We start from the raw sequence: 26,536 nt of genomic DNA on the forward strand, positions 1-26,536 counted from the left end.
CAGCTCAGCACCTAGGATATTTATACTCCATCTGATCTATTGCATTAAAATCGTGATTTCAAGATGTGAAACGATAAATCCATTTTACCAAAAATAGAAAGCCATAAATAAAATCCCAAGTTCCATGATGTAGACCTCATTGAAAATCTGTTTTATGATAATGAAAGTGCCAGTGAGATTGAAAACCACAGCAGCCTTAAATTACATTTAAGTCTTAAGGAGAAATGCTGATTTTGGATTCCTTCCTTTGACAACTAGAATACCTGGACATTGACAGTACAGTGCAAAACGTTGTGTTGGGAATGCAATAACATACGGAAACTTACCTTGTTACTGAAATCCACTGGATAAACAAGTTGGTGAAGACAAGGGTATCAGCTCTTGATATAATTTGACATGCTCATTCCACATAAACATTTCTGGGATGAGGTTTACAAATTACACGAAGAAAGCAACTGCTTGGACAGGTTACAGCCGTGCAACAGTGGAACAGCTATCACAGAGCTCTGCCTTGAGGAGTGTTTTGGTTTACTTCCCTGTTATTTCATCAATGGTCTTTCACTATTGAGCCCAACCAAGCACATTTTCTCTCTCTGTCCCAACAACTACTCTACCTCCCTCATTCCCACTTGAGGGCACTTCTCTTACCTGGGAGCCAAGGGGCTGCAGAGCACATGTTCCACATTTCCGCAGCATCCTCGGGTAAAAGGATTCACTCCCCCACGGAATTTACCTGTCACCTGGAAACATATTCGGGACAGTGCTCAAACCTCTGGTTATATAAAAGTCATCATCCAACCCTCAGAAAGCCAAGAGCAAGTATGCCTTGCTCTGACCCTACTGTCCTTCCCAAACAGATTGTTTTGCTTTGAATGCTGCACTTCCCCTCTCCTGCTCTATCAGCTCCGCCACCTCCATCAGCTACTTCTAGCTAGGAGGCACACCAACTACAGATCCCTTCCCAAAAGGGCAGTGAGCTCAGTGGGACAGAGCTCCAAAGTGGCCATGTTCACCGCTCCATGCTGCTCCTGCATTAGATTTGTGCCTGCTGCCAGCCAGACATCCTGTTTTGGTCCCTTTCATTCCCCTGTCACTTCCACTCCTCTGCCTTGGCAAGTTCCCTCCAAACAAACAGGAATGTCAATTCAACATTCATAATGTTGGATGAGAGCAATGTTTCCTCTCTATCAGCATCCCATCCCTAGTGACAATCAGTACGAACCACTGCCTTACGCGGGAGGGTGCCAGGAATTCCCTAGTGATTACGATGTTTGCTTGGAAATGAGCTAGTTTAATAAAAGACAAGCCTCATTAGACTGGTGGGATCCATTCAAAGCTTCATAAGCATTATAAAGGCTTTGTGCTCTACAGGCAGATACTTGAAAGTAACCATATGGGGATAAATACCAATAAAGGCAGAGAGATTAATAGTGGTTGCCATTAAAAGCATTGCTGTTGCTGTTTGCAAGTAATGCATTTTAATCAACTCATAGTTCTGATCTAGCAGCAAGTTTATAGAGTACCAGAAATACTTTAATTACTTACACATAAAATAACAACGATTAAATGATTTTGCAATATATTATGCTGGCCTCCTCTTTGATATAACATAAAACTCTTTAAAAGGCCAAGAAAGAAACGTTGGAAGTTCTGAATGCTGGAAGAGTAACCTGATGACTAAAACATGGGCCTGGACATTTGGCACATCTGCATTCAATTCTGGGCTTCAGCTGACTTGTGCCAGATGCTGGCAAAGAACTTCATATCTCTGTGCCCATTTTCTCAAACACAATATGAAAATAAAATTTCTCTAACTCACAGATTATATTACTAATTATACCAATTACTAATTATATCAATTACTAATTATATCAATTTGGTTTCTAAAGTACTTTGAAATCCACCGATAGAAAGCAGTCTCTGAAGGAAGGATATTTATTTACTCTATTCAGAAACTAAAAACACCAGGATACGGGCAGATGTTGGGTTATGGGTTATTTTGATTCCATAAAAGACTTTCAGAAGCATTCAGAAAGTTCACAAACATCTAAACTCAGGCACTATGCACTCCTAAATCACAGTCTGCCTACTACAAATGCTCAAAACCTATGAACTCGGGAATGAACAAATACCAAAAATTTACAGTAAAACACTAAAAATGTCTTATCACTAGCCTATAAAATGGGAAAAGAGGACAAGAATAGTTGAGCATATTGTAATCGGAAAGCTGACAGCAGATAACTAACTGTGAGAAAAGAGAATCAATACTGAGACTGCAGGAGAAAAGTGAATGTTTTAGAACAGTGGCAAAGCCAGGAGCGGATCTCATATCCATCACTCCTGGTCTGGTGCTCTAATTAGTTAGATATGCTTCCTTTGAAAGGGATCTGAAGGCTGGGCACATCCATCCTCCAGTTACAGATAGGCAGTACATATGACTAAACAGAAATTAAGACCATATTATATTTAATTTTCAGAAAACAGCATGGGAAGATAAATTAATCTCAAGTGGTTTGGTAGCTGAGGAAATCAAACCAAGCTAAGATGCATTTTTACAATAGTTATTTCAATCAAGTTAAGTGCAAAATTCTCAACCTTCCTAAATGTTAGTGTAGCCACAAACACAATAAGTTAAATTTTACTTTTTTTATTTACTTAAATTTTTCCTTCCTCCTCAACCTAAAATTTTCACGGACAGTTTTCATCACTGCACAAAGACAAGCCTAAGGCAGACACTGATTTGGGCTATGAGACTGAAATGCCCTGGGTTTCATGCTACTATTGTTAGCACTATCAAATCCTATACTTGGCCAAAATTAATTTTAAAATGAAGTGCAGCTGATTCCAAGCAGGACAGAGAAAAGCATTTAAAGATCTGCAGCTATGGTAAGTCTGCTTTGTTCAAAGGCCATGTTAAGCAACAATTCAGGATGACTTCACATACTTTGCTTATGTAAACCTCCCACACTATTCTGGATAAAAGTTTTATTGTCTCTTGAGGGATAGGAGACAATCTCATCCCAGTTTATGAAGGCCTGGCTTCAGACACATGTTTTCAACTCTCACAGTCTGCACAGCAGCCGTACAAGCTACATAAGCATGAAGCCATCAGCCTGCCGGGCAGCCAGAAGAGCACGCTGCTCCGCAGGAGCTAGAGAGCGCCCATAGCATGATGTGGAAAAACCCAGGTGTGTGAGGGGTGCTTTGGAGCTGGGGCTGTGAAAGCACTGGAATGCCCACAATTAATTAGCCTTGGGAATAAAGCTGAAAATGCTGTGTGCAGCCGACTGGCACGCTGCGTGACCCAGCATCAAGCTTTCTAACTGAGCTACCCCTTACGAATGGCAGGGGTATGCTATAGATCCCATGACTAGAACTCTATCACCTATGCTATTGATATGCACACATATATAGGTCTGGAATGCGCACATAGTGGCTGTGGATTTTGAGTGGCTGTGGCACATTTGAGTAACTGCAGGGGAACTAAAGTTTTACAGGCTTTTTGGCACAAGATATCATTTTGGCACTTGGTTTGGAGAAGCAAAACAAGTTAGGTCCAATAGGCTCTCTGTGTGCAGGTACAGATACGCATGAGAACAAGAGAGAGACAAAGACTGTGAGACAAAGAGCTAGTTCAGACCTTATTACATGCAGCGTGGGTTAGCTGGGGGAGTTCAAAATATCAGGAGACAGGGCAAAAGCATGACAATCTTTTCCTTTCTTTCTTTCATTCAATCTCATGGTTTGTTCAGTCTGACTTACAAAGTTTGAACTTCTGGGGTTGACTGTACTCACCACATAAAACCTATTTCAAGGCCATGAGTGGATTTTAAATGGTAAATAAGCCTGGGATGATCCTTTGTGGTTAGAAGGGGGAAATCCTTGCTTGTATGCATTCAAGAAAAATATCTGAAAATAAAAACTAGGCAATCTTCCTAGATCTTCACAAAAGCTCCAGTAAGACTGTTACTGCTAAGATTTGGATCATTTTTTGATTTACCCAAGCTGACTTTGCTTCCCAACTCAACGTCTTAGCCACAAACACAGAGAAAGGATTGCCTCTTACCTGTTCATTCGTTGTGCGCCCTCGGGCCACTAGAATGATATGGAAGCCAGTGAGACCAATGACTGGAATAAAGAATAACCCAGCCACACACATGACAGCCATTCTGTAACCAGGAGTTAAAGAAACTGGGATGAGTGAAGGGAAAAAGAGGCTATGAAGGAGAGGAAGAGGAAAAGCAGAGAAAAAAAATATATCTTGGAGATAGGGAGGGTGTCCCTCACCTTTAATTAGGCTAACTAAATTTTATCTCAAAGTTAAGTCCATCTGCTCCTAGCCTGGGTCCTTATCCTTGAGATGGTTAAAAAATAATGTGAACTCTCTGATTCTGGCTCTAACCATCTTGTAAAGACCGTTCTGCACTAATCTATCACTAGGGGCAGCGCCCCTCAGAGCCAGGAGTTCGTGTATTACCCTAACCTGCAGGGGGACTGCTTCCAGGGCAAACTCTGCTTTAAAATACAGTAAGAGAGTTTTACAGTCAATAGTACCCAGCAGTTTAGAGTTACACCCTTTGGAAGTAAAATTTGGAGAGGCAGCATATCCTTCTGCTGGGTTGTCATGGCAAAGATTGAGATAGACAAAAGGTCAGCTGTAGTTTTGGGGTAATCGATAGCTAGACAGGTCAGATGGGTACAGAAGAAAACCTGCACTAAGCATTTACAGGGGAAGAGCAATGGGGGAGTCAGGAGAGGAGTAGGTCTCCACCGGTTCCAGGAAGACAAATCTTCAGATTCATTCTTTCACATTTTCCTGAAGGATACGTAATGGTGGTATGAGCTGCTCCCAGCTTTTCCATATGGTTTAATACAAAGATGAGCCCAAAGGTGAATACTCCAACCATGTGCGTACTTAAGGACAGCAAGAAGAGAAAAAAATAGCGGTAGTTCCTCCGTCCTATGCAATTGTTGACCCATGGGCAGTGATGGTCAAAATCCTTGTAAAGAAAGGGAGAGGCAAGGAATAATATCCAAACGGTGAAAGGAAATACATTGTCTTAGAGAGAAATCTGAACCATCATCATGTAACATCACATCAGGCCAGTTCTGCAGCTTTACAGCATGCTACACTCTGTTTTAAAGGCTCTTCTTAGGACCAAGTGGTTCCTTTATCTATGGATAGAGAAGGTACTTGAGTGTTTACAGGGTTCAAAGAAGGATATAAAAAATGAAAGACAGGCAGAAGCACTCATTTTTTATCATCCTTAGCATGAGTCAATTACAATGAAGTTCTCATAACCTAGAATGTTTTGAAAATGCAATACTGCTGCTGAATTCTCTGTCCCACATTTCTGTATTTATACGCAGATGAATAAATCCACTTTGAACAATGGACATCACGAAAGATACTTTTTTACCAAGCAGGTTCCCAAAGAAAGGCAACATCTGGATAAGACACAGGCAAAGTTCTGCACAAGTTTATGAATAGTTATGAACCCAAACCTAACTATTTGTCTCGGTTAAAGTTCAAAGTCCTTCATAAAGTCAGATCCATTTTAACAGGAGATTGAACAACGAGGGCAAGCCACAGACACCTTTCAAGTGTCTTTACACAGTTTTATAAGCATGTGAATCCACTGTCTTCAATGGGATTATTCTTGACGTGAAGACAAGATGAGGTACAAGAAATAAATCCTTCTGATTTCTGCATTCCTCAGAGCAGATATTACACACTCACAACATCAACAAATGAACTGTTTATTCTCTGTTTTGTGGTAATCCTGTTCTTAAACATTCCTCAATGGTGACAAAGGGGTTTTTGTATTTTTAAGTTTTGTGCAATGTATTTATCAAAAATTTACAAAATATAAGAAAATGGATCAGAGCTTTCTCAAAGCACATTAGAAAATGTCAGGGGCAATTCAATAAAGATAATTTCAGGCTATGTCTGAAGTGCTGACATAGTATGTGTCTATTGTGCAAATCTGGTTGTATGCAGCCCAAAATATCTATCCGTTATGAAACTATTTAAGTATCCACGGCAAACACTTCAGGAAAGAAAACAAAAATCTGCCTACTTTTGTCACAGATTCATTTTTGGGTCCCTCTGGTCACAGCAGGCTTTAGGTTTTAACTGATGTTATTTCTGCAAGTGGTGTTGGCTTGTGTTGTTTGTTCATTTTTATCAAATTAGCTCAAAAGTTTTATATTTGGGAAAAGAATTTTTATTGCACGTTCTAGACTGAAAGTGAAAAGGTGTGAATTACAACCCTGAATGGATTCCACACAGCAAAGCCAGCAGAGTCACTCCTACCGCTGTCTCCAAGCTCTTCTAGATTAGACAGGTGAGTGGGAAAAAAGCATCACAAGAATCAATACAGCATGCTGTTTAAGACCATGATTTATTGATTCAGAAGTCATTAATGCTTTTTGCCTATATTCCTCCACAGCAGTCATAATTTAATTAGACAAGCAGAGCTTCTTACTTGCCCACCAGAATAGTAGAGAACATTCAACTGATCTACCAATAAAACTTCTAGAGAGCTAGACAGAGTCACCTTGCATTCTGCTGTTTTATTTAGGTTACTTTTGGATTCTCTCCCATTATCATTTCTGCTGCAGAACTGACTCCCATGGAGGCCTTATGGCAGCATGAAATTGCAAGTGTTTATACCAGTGAGTTTTGAGCAATCTTTTTATGAGAAAACTTCATTTGTTGAAAATGAATTTTCATGCTGAGCCACTGGGGAGGGCAGAAGAAAGAAATTCCATGGGACAACTGAGAGTTTACCATCATCTAAACAATCCTCAGGATCTAGAATTAGTGAAAACATTTATGTTTTAAAACTAGGAATATATGACTCAGGTTTTCTACAAAAAATCCAGCTCTATTCAACAATTCACAGCAGTCTAAATAAATTGTGTGACACAACTTATGAATAGCTGTGGCTATTCCCCTCTACTCAGGGACCTTGGCAGCTCCTTGCTCTCCATCTTCTCAAATCCTGCATCCTTCTAAGGCCTTCCACAACACGATAGCCTTGTCCTATTTATTGATAGTAACTAGGCACAGCACTGCTTCCAGATAATTATAACTTAGATATATATTGCCCTGAAGGAGAAAATGACTGACACAAGATAAACCCAGGCAGCCTTTCTCTCACACGTAACTGTGCTGCTTTCTTTGGGACTATTCCCTTGCTTATGGCAAAGAGGATTAGGACAAAGATGGTGTATACAGCATTCCAGCTGACTCTGGTATTTTTTTCCCTTTCTGATTACTAATTCCTTTCATTTTAATGGCACAGCTGAATATATTCTAGACGTATTAAAGATTTAATCTTTCTACTGGAAAAAAATAGACCTTGCAGGAGAAATGATCCTTAAGAAGTGGAATTTTTAGCTCAGCAATAAAAAAAATTCCCTCTGGCAATATACTGCTGTGGATACAACACTCTGTACTTCCAAGTTTGGGAGTTGTTTATAGCCCAAAAGCACAACTTACTATTTGGGGGTTATTTTTTAAAAGTCCTGTGTGCCTCACCAAGACCTCGGGGCTATCAAGAAACATGGAAGTCCCATAATTCAGAGCGACCAACATTAGAAACATGAACAAGTTCAAGCACTGAGCTGGGGTGTTGAAACAAACATGGGGTCCTTCCATTGACTAGAGAACCACTTGCTGAATACCGAGTTTGGTTTTCCTAAAGCTCACGCATCGTTCTAGTTTCTCTGCTTGTCCACTAATGTAGGCACCAGTTTGTTACAAATTAAATGATGAGCCCTAAGCTCACACATGACAAGTTACAAAGGTTCACCCTGAATTTCCTGCTCTCATGAACTCTGCCTCTGCATCAACGCTTCCATTCGCCCCTTTTTTACACTGAGGATCCCTTAGCTAGTTCAAGGAAGGCATAGCCAGCATTATAAATTTTTATTCTAATTATCACTGGCAAGAAAGATGACATCAAACATTATCGCATAGGTAGCATACATCATTAACCGAGGGCTATGTTTCAAATGGTACTAATTAGTAGCAGTCCATCAACAAGGCTACAGCAATTCAATTCTAAGAACTGAAATATTGGGGGAACCACCCAACCACATGTTTCCAGTAGTATGTGCAATCTCATCACTGAGGCAAAGCCAACATATCACGTTATCAACAAAACTGTTACCTCAACACAGTTGTCACAGACGCTGCAGTGAGAGCAGCGTGGAGGACGGTAGAAGTGGCAGGTGGCACACCATTTCATCCGTACTTGGATTCCTTTAATCTCCACATTCTTGTAGAGTGGAGCTCGGAAGTCATCGTCTTTATCTTCATCTTCATCTGCTGCTCAATGCAAAACTAAAAGTTAGTGGAAATAACAGAGGGTAAAGATAAAAGAGTTAATCCAGACAGTGGCTTGGATACAGGGGCACTGCACATGCTCTGGGGCTTGTCAGAGAAATAAGACAGTGGTGGAAGTGACGGACTGTCAGAACGGGTTGTCCGGGCAGCAGAACACTTCAGTGATCAGGGCTCATTTTAGCACCTCACATAGGAGTGCTGTGCAGCCTCACTCCCCAGCCTCTGGACAAAGAGAGGTGTTTGAGTCTTAGCCAGCTTTTACAACCCAAATGAATAAGATGAGCTGCAGACTAGAGTCAAAGAAGGGATGGAAATCACCCAAGCCCTTGCTGTGAGAAGTTCTGCTCGTGCATTTGGGATTAATTCAATGCTAGCCTACCAGCACACAAAGTGAAAGAAATAGCATTGACAAATACTAGAAGGTTGTGCTAGCTCAAACCCCCAAAATCAACCCAGATGACCCTAAGTGACAATGATTTGTTCAGCACTCTAGTGTCAGCCCACAATCAACCCAAAGACCTGTTGATCCAGGGAGCCTGATGCCACAGCGTGTGCCCGTGAAAAGTCCTTACATCGGTGCTTACTTCTTTACAGCATATCCCGTGCTCACCTCTTCAAAGCATACCCAGAATGCTCTTGCTTTAGTAACAGTACATAACTGGGAAGATCTCACCTCTCTCAAAGGCAGCATGGTCTACTGATCTGAGCACAGGACTGAGAGTCAGGAAGTCCTGTATTCTAATTTTCTCACTCTGTGGCCTTGAGCTAGTCAGTTAGCCTCTCTTTGCCATTAGTAAGATGAGGATGACAATATCGCAGTCATCTTATTAGGGACAACGCGGAGGGCACATGGTTTATCATCTCAGCTAAGCGCTGCCCTGTTTAAGAAAAGAGGCCATTTAAAAATAAATGCACAAAATAAAATCCAGTCTATAATAGACAAATATATTGGGAAGAAACGGAAAAAAAATGAGAATGACGTTCATGAAAGTTCATCTTTTATTCTAGATTCCTGTGAACTTTGTTTCCTTTTGACAGAGAAAAGTCTAAGAAGTTCACATCTATTTAACACCTGGTTAAACATTATAGTGCAGCTGGCATTGGCTGACTGGCTCCAAATTAGGTGGAATTCGATAATATTGTCCCAGTGGGACATCAATCACTGTCATTCAGTCTATATTAAATCTTCTCTAGATGTGTTATCAGGATCCAATTTCCATTTACTCCCTTCACTTAGATGAGTTTGGAACCTGGCTCAGCTACAGTATTTACCTCGCAAGACTATTCTCTGGATTAACGTTTGTGTGTGGAAGTAGAGTGCTGTACTGGCACCACTCTCTGTAAGTTTCCTTCATAGTCAGTGGGACTCTTAGTGAAAGCTAGACTCTAAATCCCTTAGGCACTTCTATAAATACGATCTGTAGGTTCTTCGATACTATTATAACCTAGCCCATGCTGTATAATACTTGTGGGCATATGAAAACAAGACACTAGAACAGTCACACCACTTAAGGTCTTATTAAAAAAGACTATGCAGACAAAAAGTCTGTATATTGTCTATACCTACATACATATAAACACATTAGTCTTGCAGAATTGACACACACTTGATGACTTTGTATAAAATAGATTCATATCAAAAATACTGGAAGCCAGTTTGTAGTTGGTATCTATAATTAGCCAGCAATGAACATTGCCAGTCTCAACCCAGACTGTAAATCAGATTTGTTGGGGTAGCCCCAATTTCGGTGACTTAATATTTCCTTTCCTTCTCATTCATTTTGGTGTATTACTGACAACTGACTCGCACAGAGCCAATCCTGATTCATACCAAAAACATTCAGAGAGCCAAAAAACTAAAAAACGATTAAAAACGAATAACGGATCTGGGAGTTTGATTCAGGCCCTCTTCAACAATACAGAAGTGAGCTGGGTTTACTTCACCTCATAGCCCAAGTTCTATCTGCCAGCAAACTTGTAAGCTTATACGATATAGCTAGAAATGTGTTTATTTCCAGCTTTCAGTGATCTGAGCAGAAGAATACATTGGCAGAGGAATGTATCTTACTACACAGATTCTCATACTCTAATCACTGACACAGGGCAGCCAAGTCTTGTGGTTTTATAACATATCATATGATTTTCGGTGGCTTCCTTAAAGGAATCATGTGATTTCATTAGAATCTCAGCTTTTGTATTGTTTATTTGTTGTTTTGGTTTGGAAGTAAATTTGTACCAGAAATGTGCTAAGAAGCTTGAAAACCAAGAAGACTAAACCTAATTTCAATAACAGAAAGCAAACAGGTCTGTCGTACGTTCATTTTAAATCACTCCTACAATTTTTGAACTCCTTGCGCTGGCAGCTCTGCAGGCGGCGTGGGGTGGTGATAGCTTTTTTTCACATGCACACTTGTCATCTGAAATAACATCTGCTCCTCTTTCCTCCCAGCACCGGTATTTATAGTCTTTTCCATCTTTTCTTTTCCTTATCATTTTGCTTCCTTCACACATGTGAGCTCCTACTCCACGACTTTCTTCCAGGATGGTTTCCATCCCTTTTCTCATCCTTTCCCCACTCCCCTTGCTCCCTGCCTCCTCCAGACCAAGCACATACAGAGAATAGAGATATAAGGCCAAGGCCACAAATGAAGAAAAAGAGACAGAAGGAAACTCCTCCTCTTCCTGCTTTGCTCCCAACTCCCTTGTATTAAGGGAGACAGGAAGGGAGGGTAGGTGATGAGAAGCTTTCAAAGCTTCTATTTCATCTCCCTGTGTGTTACTCCTTGAAATGCAAAGTCCGAAATAAAGAACTTGTTTGCAAAAGGAAGTTAGAGGAGGCAAAGGAAGGTATGAATTTACGATATACTCAGTACTGATCACTCATAGGGTGTGGTGAGTGCCCAACTGCAGGCTTTGGTCTGAGGGAACTACATTTCACAAAGATACTAGATTCCCAGACTGAGATTTTCAAAACTGAACAACTTTATTCCAGCTCTCCTCCTATCGAAGGCAAGGAGCATGGATGCTTTCGATAACCTCACACCCAACGCATGTTTAACCACTGCTATGTCTGTTGAGATAGAGCAACTACAAAGCCCAGGGAACTCGTTAAAAGCTCCAAGTGCTTAAGCTGTTTTGAAAAATCTCACTAGCACCTATTTGTACCTTTAAGCACCTAAACAGTGCATCAGTTAATCTCGCACAAATGACGGAATCTTGCCTTTGCCTTAGTTTGCCTTTACACATAATTATTTCCTTAACTGGAGTGCTGCAACGGTTAATCAGGGGTTCAAAAACTTCAGCTGAAAGGAATGGCAGACAGACACTCATCATTAGATCCTGCTACCTGGAGAAACCTGGCATTTGCTATTCAAGGAAGCCAGCAGGACAAGTGCCAAGTTCTTGTCAGGTAGCAATTCAAAACAGATATTGAATTCAGTGAATAGAGGTGAGAAAGCACAGCCTGCAGAGAGCACAGATCCGCTGGTTTAGCAAGACTGCCTAGAGCAGTCTCTGCTGCAAACTGCATGTGAATAATTATTGGAAGAGGGATAAAATGAGGTGATAATTAGGTTGTGTTAAGAGAGATAGCTGCACTGTGGTTCCAATTACCAAAGCTGAGCGATCTTTATCCTATTTAATCAGCTGTGAATCAGTACTAATTTAAGCAGGCATATCTTTCTAAATGTATACATTTTTAGACACTCTAAGGCAAGCCTTAATCATTATCTTCTTTAATGTTCAAGGCTTTTGCATTTGTTTTAAGGCTTTTTGGAAGGTCTGCTTTGATGAAGCTATTTCAGAAAGTTTAGCCTCTCCCCTCCACTATGCTCTGCTACCTATTGCAAAGACAGTGACTTAAATCCAATGTGCCAGCATGACACAGGGGATGGCAATTGCAATCACATCAGTCAGGAGAGCTACTCAAGAACTATTCTATGCAACCCTGTGCCCTCAACTGCCAGTCTGAGCAACTGCAAGGACAACTGACACCTCCTAGCTTGGAAGAGAGATGGAGGATATCCAGCATTCCGCTACCATCCCACCTCTACTGCCAGCTGAATAGAATAAATATATAAATAAAGTCTCCAAGAAAGACTGCCAGAAGAAAGGGGATTAGTCAGCAAACAGTGTATTTGGATACCTGACACCTCCTTCGGCTTGTGTTTTCAATCCCTCCCCCCCAACAATCCCATTCTCTGTTACCTCGTGGGAAAACTCCAGGGTCCATGAAAGTTGCCATGCTGAAGTTTGCCAGTACAAACAAGAACATGAGCCCATTGTACACTGGGATAGCTGGGGAAATGGCTTTTGTCAACCAGGGGCACCTGTGGACAAGAAAAGTTACAGGTAAGGGCTCTTTGGGCTGTAACAGGTAGTTTCTTCCCATTCACCATCATCACATAGAGAAGCAGTCTCATCCCCTCCCACCAGCCATGCAGCAAGGCTGAATTTGCAATTTAACAACAGACATTTCCATAGAGCCAGTTTCAGTGAGCTGAAGTACACTGCAGACACCCTTTCAAAAGCTGCTTTGTTCCATAGCACAGAAAGCAATTGTTCACGTGGCTCATAGGGCTTTGCAACCCTATTGCCTTATTTGCAACCTGGCATTTTGCTTTTCTGTGTAGAACCTTCATCACATTGTTGCATTCCTGTTTACCTTCTATATAGCCTTGCTGCAGTTGGCCTTACTTTCAATTTTCACTGGTGTAAAGCAGAATAGGATTCTTAAACCACTGCTATCCGTAGCAGGTACAAAGAGAAGCACATTCACTTCTCACTACGCTTCCCCGAGTGGTTTTCATCTTCAAATAACACTCCAAACCAACACTACAAAACCTCCCCTTGGGCTCTGCAGGTGTCAGCAAAATGTAAGAATGCAATATCGAAAAGAAAGTGAATGGCATCTGCCATGTGAGCACTTTTCAGAAACACTAGAAAGGCTTGCTGCCCACCTGGCAAATCTAACTGAGAGGAACTGAAGATAAAGGGTAAAGGAGAAAAAGTAGGAGACTTTGGAAAGAGGGTGGAGAAATGCCTGTTATAGGAAAACTGTTCTAGGTGCAAAGAACACTTCCCACCAGCAGAGCAGGGCAGGACCAAAGCAGAAAACAGCCTGTCTTACAGGAAACTTTACCCAATAAAAAGCAGTGTTCATTCACTCAGCCATTTACAACCTCTCTACATCTTATCTCTAAACATTAGACCAGATCTACTTCTCTGTTCTGCATAAAGAGGTTTGGTGTGATAGGATTGCTGAGGGGAAAAATCTGATCAAGCTCATGAATCTTGCAAATATAAATAGGGAAAAATGTGGGACAAAGAATCTCTTTGAAAAAAGTAAGACCCCTGACTGAGTAGCTCCTTAGATTTCCACCTGCCTTGACAGCCAGGGACTCCTCCAAAGTGGCTGAGCCGACAGCCATCCAGCAGCAATATCTTGCCACCATTAGCATAAATTATACATTGGCCCACATATTCTGGATTGTATTTTGCCTGAATTACATCTACAGTTGAATTTGATTGTCTGACAGGCTGAAGCCTGCGGAGAGAAAGAAAAAAACAACAACCACCAACCAGCCTTCTCCCAAATCTAATTTACAGTGGTTTTGCTACTGATATGCTGTTTTGAACAGCTGAGAATGGTGTTATTGACCTTGAGGAAACACTGTTAAACACGCTCTTGTGGCCAGCATTAGAAGGGCACCATGTTTTCTCCTCCCATTTCTTTGTGAGCAGGCAGGAAGAGATTGTTTTGCAGCCCCATCCTCTTCACAGCCAGGCTTTTAACACGGCACTGCTGCAAACTGCTTTTAAAAGGACCTTGCCTTATGTGCTTCAATCAGCCTGGCCTGGAGCGGGCAAAAGATGGACAAATCCCACTCAGGGTGAATGAACTGTAAAGCTGAGAGCAAGTATGTCTCTGGCTGGGACCAAACCTCCAGGCTGAGTAGGGGAGAAGGGAAAAATATTTTTACTTGAGTAAGGATGCTTTGCTACACCCACAGAAGGGGGAGCAGAAGCATGGAGTTTCTCCTGGGACTGGTCTTATGCAAGGAAAAGACCAAGAAATTAACACCTATTAAGAGAATAGGAAAGAGCTGAGAGCTCAGTGAAGGAGCTGAATTTCTCTATGTTTCTTTTGCATTCAGGATCTGAACCCAGGTGGTTGTGGAGCTTGGGTGAAGGAGCAGGTCTTGTAGAAGAGAAAGCTGATGAACTAGCTCAGACAGACACAACTGTAGATAGCTTGACTCCATGATGTACCTTAAGACCCTTACATTCCCCAAGAGGTGGAACTTCAACGTGCAGCTAGGTCAGACTGACTTGCTGCCATACTCAGCTTTCTTGAAAGGAACTGCTGATGACCAAAAATCAAGGCAAGGCAGAAGTTTCTCGCTTGCCAAACAAGCTGCAGGCCTGTAACTAACACGAGTTTCTGCCAGATACTTTGGAGGAAAGCAAAAGAAATCCTGAAATAAGCAGTTACAGAATGAATTCTACCCAGGGAAGGGTTCTTCCCTCTAAATTATAGTAAAATTAGATTCAGCAATGGTCATGACTGACTTCATTTCTTCCCATGAAGTAACTGCCTACACAGAGAAAGATTATTAAGTTACCCATTGCTTGTCAAGCATGGAGGAGAGATTTCCTTGGCAATAAAGTCAAGCAAGTTGGCAAATCAAGGGACAGGAAACTCTTTCTTACAGATAACTAGCTACTCAGAATAAGATTTTAATAAGAGAGATTGTCTCAGATGATTAATGTAAGCATTTGTTAACGTTCCCATTTGTGAGGTACTTTGCATGTTCCCAACAAATGCATCAAAATACTAGGGAAAGCTTTAGCCATAAGCTAAACTAAACAGCTCATTTAATGGGTAAATAGTGTATCTGAAAATACTTCACGGAAGTTGAAATAAAGGATAGAGTGAGTCATTGTACATATTAGCCAGAAGGTCTGTTCACAGTCCTTCTGTTTTTTCTTCCCAGAATCTTTATGCAGCATCACAGATTACATAAAATTAGATGGGACAAAAGGGGCCTCATTTGTAAACTAGACTGACTGATAAAAACAGATGTGGAGATCAAGTCCTGGCTCATAACTGTAAAAAGGTCTGAAAAAGAAAATAAAATTGCTACTAGGATTCCCAAAAAATGATGCGTCCTCCCTGTCCCTCTCCCCTAATGCACACATAATTTTAGACAAAGTAACAAAAAATTCTAATCCAAGTCTGGTAGGCTGTTTTATCCCTAATCCATCATGCAAAAGTCTGGCTTCTGACCTTCTGCACTCTCTGCCTAGAGAAGGAAGCTGCAGAAGTGTTTGAGCAGGACCTGTAGTGCGTTTCTTCTTACTTTGTACACATCCGCTCTCCCGGAGATCACCTTCCAGCAGCAGTAATGCCAATCTATGGGATAAATCTAGCTGAAATTTTCATTTGCTTTTTCTAACAGAAGTTGTTCTGTATCTAGATAAACACCACATGGACTCAAAGCTTTCTTTGGCTGATGAACCCAAAATTTCAAGAGGCTACAGTCTTTGTGTCTTCAACTCATCTCATAGGGGAATTATATAGCATGAAGGTTACCACAAATTTTATAGGGTCATATAAAGTAAGTAGAGCCAAGAGCAGTGTATAATCCCCTAATGGAGCACCAACACCAGATTCTTCTAAGAAAAAAACTAAACCCCAAAATTTCTGATGTGCACTGACACCTAGGAGCAAAACCACCAAGTCCTAACCCAGAGCTTTTCTATTACAGTTTAATTATTGTCAAAGAAAGCTGCACCCTTTCAGTTTGCAAGAGCACCTGCAGAGTCACAGTCATTGCAGAGGTCACCGGCAATATCCTTGGACTACCAAAAAGTTAAATGATGGAACACAGCACTGGATGTGCTATGATTTGCTTTTTGCATAAGCAGCTAGATATGTTTGACCTGGCCCACTACAGCTCAGAAGACTCTTTCTTCCCCATGACTCAATGCACAATCAACATTTACATTCAAAGCAGATGTGAAAACAAGTGTACGATGAGTGCTCTATTCCAAATTACTTTGGATCCCTCACTTAAACCAGGAGACCCGAAGGATAATATTGCTACTGTTGTGGGTACCAGCCATGCTACATCAAGAACTGCTCAGGAGAGAAACCTTCAATGGTTTTGTTTACGGAAGAAATTAAGAGCCAGCACATGCCACTGTGGCATACTAGAGATAATTATGGATCTCAAATTCTTCTGAACGAAGCACACAATTACACAGGCAGCATTTTCCTCATAATTATACTTCTCCGACATAGAGTGACTCTGCTCATAACCCAGAGGAGAGTAATTCAGGGTGACAGATTTATTCTCATTTATTCTATTTGCTCTTGAAACCCTATCCTAATAAAATGGAAAGTTAAAAAGATTAACAAATAGGATCACACAACTTGCTAGGTGTCAGATAGAGTTACACATCATTAGCTGCCTTCCTCTGCTAAATTAAACAACAAATAAATCCTTTCTGCTTTTTTGCTTGGTGCTTTCTAGCAAGACATGTTTGTGTCTTATAATTATAGTTCACCTATAATTAAGTAATTGAATAGGACGTTTCTCTTGAATCCTGCTCTAAATTAAGTTTTAGTGTTTTTATTAAAACCTTACACATGCTTAGAGAGGCAGTAGGCCATAGAGGATGGAGCCTGGGATTTCAAAGACCGGATTTAGGCTTGGCTCTGACATTGGCTTGCAGACTGACTGAAAGCCATGTGCTTCTCCCCTCCACCCCAGTTAGGCCTTTTGCAAATGAGACATGAACTACTGACAGACCATCTTGCCCACTGCAGGACAGAGAAGGGCTCACCTTTGATTTTGCAAATTTCAAAGCGTCTCTGTTAGGGACAGGCTGGCAGCCCTGGTGTTCACTTCGCTGGAGCCCAGCGCCGGGCACCCACCATCCTCTCCTGCACTGGGCAAGGGCGAGGCACACCACTCCTGCTGACGGGCTGTTGTGTGAGGATGTGTCTGTCATTTACCAAGCAAACAAGTCCAGTGGTTCATTTTTCACCCTGCTTGGAGCACAACAAGCATGTGTGCACACAGGCTCCCTTGAGGTGCTGGGTGCTTGGATGCCAGAGACGAGGAGCAGAACATGAAGCAGGAGACTACAACCCTTCTCTTTCTAACAGAAAGACAGTGAAATCTACTTGTGTAGTGCACAGAGAAGAGGCAGGAACCTCAAAAGTACAGACAGGCACCCAAACTTTGGATACTTACCCATACCTAATAAGAAGGCTCCAGGGACTCTCTGTTCAGCTGCTCAGCTGCACCTAATATTTGATCTGAGCTTACCACACATCCTTCCCTTCAGTCTCAAACATATGGCTGATATGCAACAAAACAACTTATTTTTGCACAAATCACAAGGCATGGGTTTATAACACAGAAAAGACAGCATCTCGTAATTTGAATCAACTTATTCCACCATTAAAGCGGTAAAACAGTAACAGGAAATAGCTGATTCAGTGCATGCAATAGAAGCAGCTCAGTGAAGTAGGGATTAATTAGATAAGAGGGGTCAACAAGCAAACACAATCTGACTAAGCACTGGTACTATTTTCACTGAAAACTTTCAAACTGTGCCCGTAAGTCTGTAGCAGCCTATCCTCCTTTGATTCCTCTCCAAGAATTTCTAGACAAACCCTGACTGTTAAAAACACGTACTAACTTGTGTAAACATCTAAAGCATGTAAACAATTTCTAATCATCACCAGATCTGACCAAAGATTTAACATTTCTAACATTACCCCAATATCCAGCAACCCTGGGAGATGGACCCAGAGTCCTGAGCTGCCCGAAAGTTGCCCTGCCCTGAAAGGCACAACAGCCTGGATGGCTGCGATGACATATCAGAGGAGAGACAGGTACTGAGAGGTGAAAGTCCTCCTAATCCAGCACTGTACCAACTGGACCATAAATGAAAGGGCTATCAACTGACTGATAGCCTGACTCAACACCCACGTTTTAGAAGAATTTGGAATCAGATGTAAACGTTCTACCTTAAAGCCCATTCCACCAGCGCATACGTAGGACAGAAAAGGTACAACACAGCACCCTGAAGGCTGTACACCGCCCAGTCTGCACCACACAGCAGAGAATGGCAGAGCTCTCTTAGTTTTTAGCAGTGAAAATATATTTCTCAGATATCCCAGTCTGGGCGAGATTTTTCCATTTATATGCTCTTTCCTACCCTGAAATCACAGAAAAGTACCTTTCTGGAATAGTAACAGAAGTAAAAAAATTGCTCATTTTCCATTCTTTGTCACTACCGAAGATAGCTTGGAGATTACTGTACATCTAAAAATATTTTCCAAGGTGCTAAGACATATGTAGGTTTAACAAGGCATCACTGGAAACAGTCAGGAGAGAATGTATCTGAGTGTCATAACCAACATGAAACAGAACAGCAGGTCTTGTGAAAATAGCAGGAGGTTCAGGGTAGCCAGGTCCTTTGCTCAGCTCTGCCACATCAGATTTTGATAAATGAACTAATTTCTGCACCATATCTTACTCATTGGCAAGATTGCAGATAATATATTGTTGCCATAGCACTACACCCGCACTGCGAGTACAGCAGTTGTACTCATAGAAAGTGATATCAAAGTAAAGGATAACAATTCCGAACGTTACATAAAAATGGGAAAAGCAGAAGTAAATACTGGAGAATTTACTACTGAAAAACTGATTAGAGCTGAGTGCCACACAGAGCAGCTCATGCTGGTGATAAGTGGGAGACATCAAAATATCTACCCTGTGTTTACAGGTGCAGTTATCCATCACAAGAGGCAAAAAAAATCCCCCCCAAGCCCACCACCCAAACCCCCAAGAATTTCATGAGCACCTTCCTAATTGAAACATAGCTGAACACTAGAGACAGGGGTTCAAATCCATCACCTGCTTAACTGTGTTTAATCATTCACAAGAAGTGTGCTGGGCTGAAATTCACTCAGGTTTAACAAAAGCTGATGGGGTTTCAGTGGACTTTCCATTACACCCTGGACTCAGTCCAAAGGCTAGCGGTTCATGTCTGGCAACGTAAAGATCAGAGGAGCTAAATCAATTAAAAAGTCAACTTGAGATGTAATGGTCCTTGGTGAAAAGTCTTATCTGGGCTATATATCACCCCAAAGTAAAATACACTCTACTTTTTTGACAAAGCTCCTTGAAAGCTCTGGAGCATGTTCCCTTCCTCCCTTTTAAAACAGTTTCCAAGATTGAGAAAAGATACTATTGTCATGTGAACTGATGTGGGAGAAATACAGAGAAGAAATAAGAATACTAACAACCAGTTCTGAGTGAGACAACCACAGGAAGTAAACATATCCATCATCATGCTCAACTTCAGAAGCCATCCAGACACCCCAGACCTATTGCACAGGCACAGACTGACCCTGCAGCCAATGGGCAGGACGTAGTCTTATGACCTACACACGCAACGTGACTTTACCTCACGTGCACGGTGAGCAGACAGGACTGGATTGTGCTGGATGCAACGCACATGATGCTCTCTGCATGCTCAGTAGCTGCTGGGAGCCTGGAAACCTGGTAGAGCACCCATAAAAGCAGCAAAGACATAGGTTACTGCCGGGAGCTGCATTCAGTTGCTTGCAGCAGCAGGGCTTGGGCAGGCAGGGACTGGGCTCATTTGCAAATACAGATCAAACCAGAAAAATCATTCTCTACACAGTGCTTTGAAGTTTGTGTTGTCCTGCAGTGAACTAAGGGCCTACACAGAGCCAGTTAGCACTTACTGACTGACATATATGAAAGGCCAGGGCAGAGTTTTTGTTTTGATGTATTTGTAAAGGAATATGCTATAATAGTGTAGCATCATTTGAAATGCCCAGCTTTTTATTTGTACCTCAAATTGAAGGCATCCATTGCACATTGATTCTAGGGTATATATAGGCTGGATTTCAGAGTACACAATAACATTTTTGTATCAGAAGGATAACGCTCACATCAAAGTGAAACAGTAGGTCTTCGTGGCACTTCACGCATCTAATGGGCTGCAAGCAGAGTCGCCCTGAACAGCAGTAAACCCTCTGGTGCTTCATGGAAAGGAGCCAATTGCCAGTGCACGGGCAAATCAGAGCAGACTCTGAGCCCAGATTACAGCATGAGTGCACAGATCCAGAGACAAACCCCCTTATATGAAGCTCCTGGGTTTGCCTTCTCAGCCCTGGACTTTGCAAAACCTAAAATGCCACACAAGCTGGAAGAGGCAAGGACAATTGCAATCCAGGGCTTCTCAAACATGCACCAACCTTTTATCAGTACCATGCTGAGCAGCCGGAGTCAAACCCCACTTTTGCCAGCAGCTAATAGAGAGCTGAGTGTATGGGTGGTATTTGGGTCACGACAGAAGGGGAGGACAGTAAGGAGTCACTGCAAAATAACCACAGCAGGAGAGACACTAGTTGCCCTGTCACACTGAAAGTTTTAAATCCATTTGATTAGAAAACGAAGGAACCGTTGCCCAGTAACATTCCTTTGCAGTTCTGTCTGCATATGGCTGGCCACCAGCATCTCTGTACTGCAACAGCTGAATGACTTCCAGCCCATTCCAAAATTCACACAAGGGAATTATCAAGCCACAGAAACCTTGCTAAATAGGAAACCGGAGAATTACCTCCAAAAGATGCTGTATGAACCAATAACTCATAACACAGCTGAGTTCTCAATGCATGTGGCTGCACTGCCCTCAGTCTGTGCTCCCGTGTGCACCATTTCCAGCAACAACCGCAGTCCAGCTGCCCAGCACACCGTCCAGGGAGGTCGAAAGATACTTCACAGTGTCTGAAAGCAATACGCATGCTACACAAGCTGAGTTTTTCTGAGCATTTTCGAAGATGCCATGTGGAATGCAAACTTGTGCTTCTAATTTGTAAACATTAGAATTATTAAATTAATGCCATGTCTACTATAGCAGTGCTACAAAGAGAGTCCCTCATCTTGGATCCACCTGAGTCTCATTTCCTTGAGTAATGAAGAACACAGTTTATTTGGGTTTTATACCACTAGTGACTCTCATGATCTTCTAGAACTCTCAGCAATCTGTAACCCAAGTTATGGTTGGATTGATGGAATTGCACTTGCCATATTCCAAGCCTCTCTGATGGAAAAGATGCACAGGATTGCTCCTCCCTGACCAAGAGCAAAGGCTGTTCCCTAGTGTTTTTCCCTATTGCCCTCATCCTTGTTAACAAGCAACGCAAAAAGGTGATGTGGGCTGCTCCTACAGAGTTGCTTTTTAAAATAAATTCAAATTATCAGCAGCTTAATTCAGACATGCTTGAAGTGATCCCAGCTACTGAAACCGAATGATTTGTACAGACTTTGCTCACCGTATTCCCCAGTCACATACTGGCAAAACATACCTAGTACACATTCAGTGGCTGAATTCATGAGACAGTGGTGTAGCAGAAGGAAGGCAGCTCATTATAAGCATGCTTTGATGAGAGAGAGGAACAGGTAAAGAATATTATGAGAGAAGGAGAGGGATGGTGACGTCAGTGAAAAGATACAGTCTATATTACCCTTGTTGAAGAGTTAATTTGACTTTTTAAATACTCCTTTTCCACATGAGCTTCAGTAGAACCAAATTAGATTTTACAAGATACCATCCTTTTACAGCTACTGGAGAAATTACTTAAGTAGAAGACAGCATCTATTAGATTAAAGTATGTGCCACTTAAATGAACAATGAGCCAATATGCCTAAGAAATGTTCAATATGAGCTCTGAACTCTGCGATCACATCCTCAGTGGATCAGCAGAGAATCAGGTAACATAATGTGCTTTCCAAGATGCATGAAAAAAAAAAAGCAAAGGATACCAGCAGAGACAGCCCAAGTGTCTGAGCTTAATCCCAACAGCTTGTGTGTCAAGGTGCCTGTCATGGGTCTGCATTGGAGAGCAAGTTGCCTTGTTAAAATTCTGCATTGAAGAGAGTTGCAGGGGCTGCTTGGGGTAGTGGATACTAGTAGGGAATATCTTATTGGAGGACCTTATCTAACACGTGTACCACTTGCTCCATGAACTGGCAGTGAAATGCCACTCAGCCCTGTCAGAGGACCATGAAGGACCATGCAACTGCAGGCAAGGTCTGACCCTGCCACCTCAGTTCAGGTGTTTGGGGAGGGCAAGCACCCCAATATCCAGCCAGCCCTGACAAATCTGCCAGCTGCTCTGTGCAGTGCTGGGGCAGCTGGAGAGACTTGTACAAAGGAGGGGAAGGGAAATCCTGCGAGGCTGGTAACAGCAGTTAAATTTCTGCCATGACTTGAGGGAGCTGTTCAGGAAATTTACAACTAATTAAGACCAGAGGTTCTTGCAGACTTGTCTGGATCATGTACTGCCTTTGAAATCTGGAAACAATACCTGTCCATGGCCTGAATAACATGCTTCAGAGCTGCTACACAAGTTCTTCTACCTATGCAATAGCTCGCTTATGCAGGGAAAGGAAGCCAGTCCTAATCTGAACTCTCGTTTGGAGATTTCTAGACACACATGCAGCAAAATTACTGCAGTTATTGAAAGGTTTCCCTCTATGAACCAGAAAGATTAGGGATTTCATATTTCATAGAAGAGATGAACGGAACAGAGATAGAGGTATACCTCTATTGCAAGTAGATACAGAAGATAGTGTAGAAAGTGTAAACATTCTCATATATCAAGTACTGGAGCAAATATATAATAATAAAACAAAAGCCTCTCTCAGAATCTCATCTTTAATTTCCCTCTGGAATATCCTCCTGAGGGGGGTTTATGGAAACCTGAACTGGGAGCATGACATTTATACCTTATTCTCACTACACTGAAAAAGAACGTTTGCATAGCTGGTATAAGGGGGCCCTAATATATTAAGATTTTAAGCAGGATAAAACCAAATCAAAATTACTTTGGCTGAGATTAAAGAAAAGAAAAATGCAAGAGACCTTCACATTTCAACCTATAAAACAAACTTTGCATTTGGGAAGAACATGCCCCTGTGGCTACCTGCTGTAGGACATTTTACCGCTTCTCAAGCCACCAGCTGGTATCAGCCACCTCTCAAGTCAGGACATCGGAGGAGACTCATCAGTGATTTAGTCTATTCTGGCAACACCTTTAAACATAAACTGGAACAGACCTAATAACTATGACCAAAGTAACAAAAGAGAACAGGACACATCATTCAGTTCCACACCCTGCCATCACAGACCCCACGGCGCACCACCTCACCCAGCCATGCACTACTCTGAAACCAAGCAACATTTGATGCACCAGGTCTCTTGCCTGCAGGAGGGATGCCAGCAACCGCAGGGCAGAACTGGGGTCCTCCCAAACCAGTTCACAGCCCATTTCTGCTGGAGGACTGGGCTTGCTTTGGGGCACAAGGATACAGCTGAAAAATCCTTGTTTCTTCCAGCAGAGGGTAGTGGGACACACAAGTCAGCAAGCAAATGTGTAAGATTATATTGCAAGAGATGTATGCAATTCAAAACAAAACCAAGGGTGCAATAACAGTAATAAAACAAAACGACACTGCTTAGCCCAGTGGAAATGTTACAAAACTAAATGCATTCCTGCGTTTGCATTCATCAAAACAAGAAATGCATCAAACTTCAGCTTGTTCTCATTATCTCCACCCCTCTCCAATAGCATCATCATCTTCATTCCCTTTGCTAGTTTTGGGAAGGGACAGCCCGATGCAGCAGTAGGGTCACAACAGCCTTTTTCTGAACATCTCTACTAGAAATCTGTCTTCTCTTTCCCTCTATGGAGCTGTTCTTTCCTTGAGTCTCCCAGAGAAATCACTGAATAACTTTCAGGCTCCGTTTCCTCTTTTCTCCCTCCCATCATCCTGTGGTAACATACACGTCCTCATGCAGCAGAGGAAGCTGGTGCTACTGCTGCTTTAATTTGGGTGTGTGGCAATGCAAAGGCTTTCTCAGGTGCCTCCACGGGTCTCGCAGCCCGTGGGCGGATCTGCAGATAGATGTCGAAGGCTCAGAGGTAAAGGGGACACATGCAGGAGATTCACAGCTGTTCCCATGCACTCTCTCAACGGATACCAAAAAGAGCCACTAGGGTAGACGCACATCCACGGTTTTCTCCAACTATTAAATGATGGTAACCCCCTGGCTTAGATTAAGCATTTCAACTTTAACAGCACAAACCCAATCCAAGTCCGAAGCCGCCCCTGCCTGCACATCAACGACTGCAACGTCTCTGCTTGCCATCTAACAGGATTAGGGCAGGCTTCTGGAGGCAGCTGCTTCTGCAGGCAAAAATCTTATTCCAGGACCTATCAAAAACAAAAATGCTTTTGAGACGCAATTAAAACCTAAAACAATCCATAGTAACTGTCACATTAACAGTCATTTTTTTATTTAAATGATGAAACATAGCATTATCACCTTACGTCTAAACATTTCTGTCAGCTTGTACAAAATACAAAGGGAGTCTTCCAATATTTGTTTGGTTCACAGGTATTCCATTCAGGTTGACAGAAAACAAAATTACTTTGCTTAGAAAACATCCTAAGAGATGACAGCATCTTAATTACAGAGGTGGGGAAATAGAATTCAGCCTGGTATATAGATTTGCTTCTTGCCGATTCCACTCTGAAGTGCAACGAGGCGGGGATCTCACCAGCAGCCATGAGGGCAGGGGGCAGCATCATTGCTTTACGGCGGTATTAGTTGCTCTACCCAAAACCCCATCATTTTTAAAGACAGAAGAGTACCTGTTGACATAGTGCAGTGGACATAGGGCAGCTGTTTTCCCTGCTGATCCCTCAGTATTCACTAAAAGCCTACGGGTTTTGTGATTTTGGGGGGTGTTTTTTTTTTGGAAGAACCACAAAGTTATCAGAAAAGGTACAGTTATGCTCTGGGCCTGATGAATGAAAAATCTTCCAACTCTGTGGCCATAATTCAGGAACATAAGCCTGGATTATAATTACCTGAGATGCATTAAACAAAGCTTAATACAATCCCGAGTCAAAAAGGGACAATTATAGCAGCTCCTGTACCAAAATAGGAGACTATGGACACGGCATGTGTCACCATCTGCTAACAATATGCAATAGGCAAACCAATTCAAGGAAAAAAAAAAAAGAAAAAAAAAAAAACAGTTCCTTGATGGAACTTGTTTCCATTTCCAAGAATCAAAGTGAATATTCAGCTTAAACATTACACTTTCCAGATTCCCAGCTGGGACCAGAATGAGAAGCGTCAAGCATCTTATGATTTAACTGTTGAGAAATTTCCAGGCCAAACTTTCAAGCAAGAGGTTTGGATACAGATCTGAACTGTGGGATGTTTTGTCTGTGGAGCTCTACCATTGCTTCCAATAGCAATAGTTCGCATTACTATGCGTACTTTTTAAATACCCAGTTGCTCCTGAACTTTGCTGAAGTTCATAATTCATGCTTTTTTCCCCTTGATTTAATTTAAAGAGTACGGACCACGATTCTGCTTTTCGGAAAAAATATAAACATTTACTTCTTGCTGAACAGCTGTCACAGTGTAACGAAAATAATTTACTGTTCAGTTTTTCTGAATGAGCCCCTTATCCCTCCTGTCCTTCCTCCCTCGAATATTTCCTGAAAATCTTATGCCACAAGCAAACTAGTTTTGGCTTATACTAGAAAACATCTTAAACTCTGGGATACTTTACTTTCCTTTACATTCCTCTTCAACAGCAGACAGAGTCTACCATAATGGTTAGGGGAAGTGTGGTGCTGCACATCACAGGAGGACAGCCGTAGAGACATAAGCAAAGCTCGCAAAGTTAGAACTGTGCTTTTGTCTCCTTTGATTTGGGGGGGGGGGGGGGGAAATAAAATAAAATAAAAAATAACCAGAGTATCCCAGTCACTGTGGTCCTTTTCCAAAGCTCTTTTATAAATTTGTTTTGTAACACTAACAGCTCCAATCTTCCTGGTCTCCTATGTTACTGTCAAAATTTTTGATAGGAATTTTTTTTTTTTTTTTTACATTACTACTGCAAGATCCAAGCACAGAGCTACAATTCAAATTCTGAAGAACACTTCAAAGGAAACTCATAACTTCTCAAAATGTAGCACACTGTACCTGACTCCAAAGGGCAATAACACAGTAAAAATGAACCATGTTCTGGGAAGT

The 26,536-nt window shown here is 41.8% G+C and overlaps 1 protein-coding gene across 7 annotated transcripts in view; it reads right to left on the bottom strand.

The window, feature by feature from the left end:
- The window catches only part of ZDHHC8 (zinc finger DHHC-type palmitoyltransferase 8), a 122,818-nt gene that overhangs the window by 20,673 nt on the left and 75,609 nt on the right, over positions 1–26,536 (bottom strand). For all 7 annotated transcript variants that reach the window (XR_008469113.1, XM_054219375.1, XM_054219370.1 and 4 more), the window contains 5 exons: positions 12,563–12,684; positions 8,181–8,338; positions 4,828–5,000; positions 4,067–4,169; positions 649–740 (listed from right to left, as the gene is read on the bottom strand). Coding sequence is in view for 6 of the 7 variants with exons in the window: in XM_054219375.1 (XP_054075350.1) it covers positions 649–740; positions 4,067–4,169; positions 4,828–5,000; positions 8,181–8,338; positions 12,563–12,684 (648 nt within the window). In the remaining variant the exon portion in view is untranslated. The remainder of the gene's footprint in view (positions 1–648; positions 741–4,066; positions 4,170–4,827; positions 5,001–8,180; positions 8,339–12,562; positions 12,685–26,536) is intronic.

The sequence above is a fragment of the Rissa tridactyla genome, chromosome 13 (assembly GCF_028500815.1).
Source record: "Rissa tridactyla isolate bRisTri1 chromosome 13, bRisTri1.patW.cur.20221130, whole genome shotgun sequence".
NCBI lineage: Eukaryota > Metazoa > Chordata > Aves > Charadriiformes > Laridae > Rissa > Rissa tridactyla.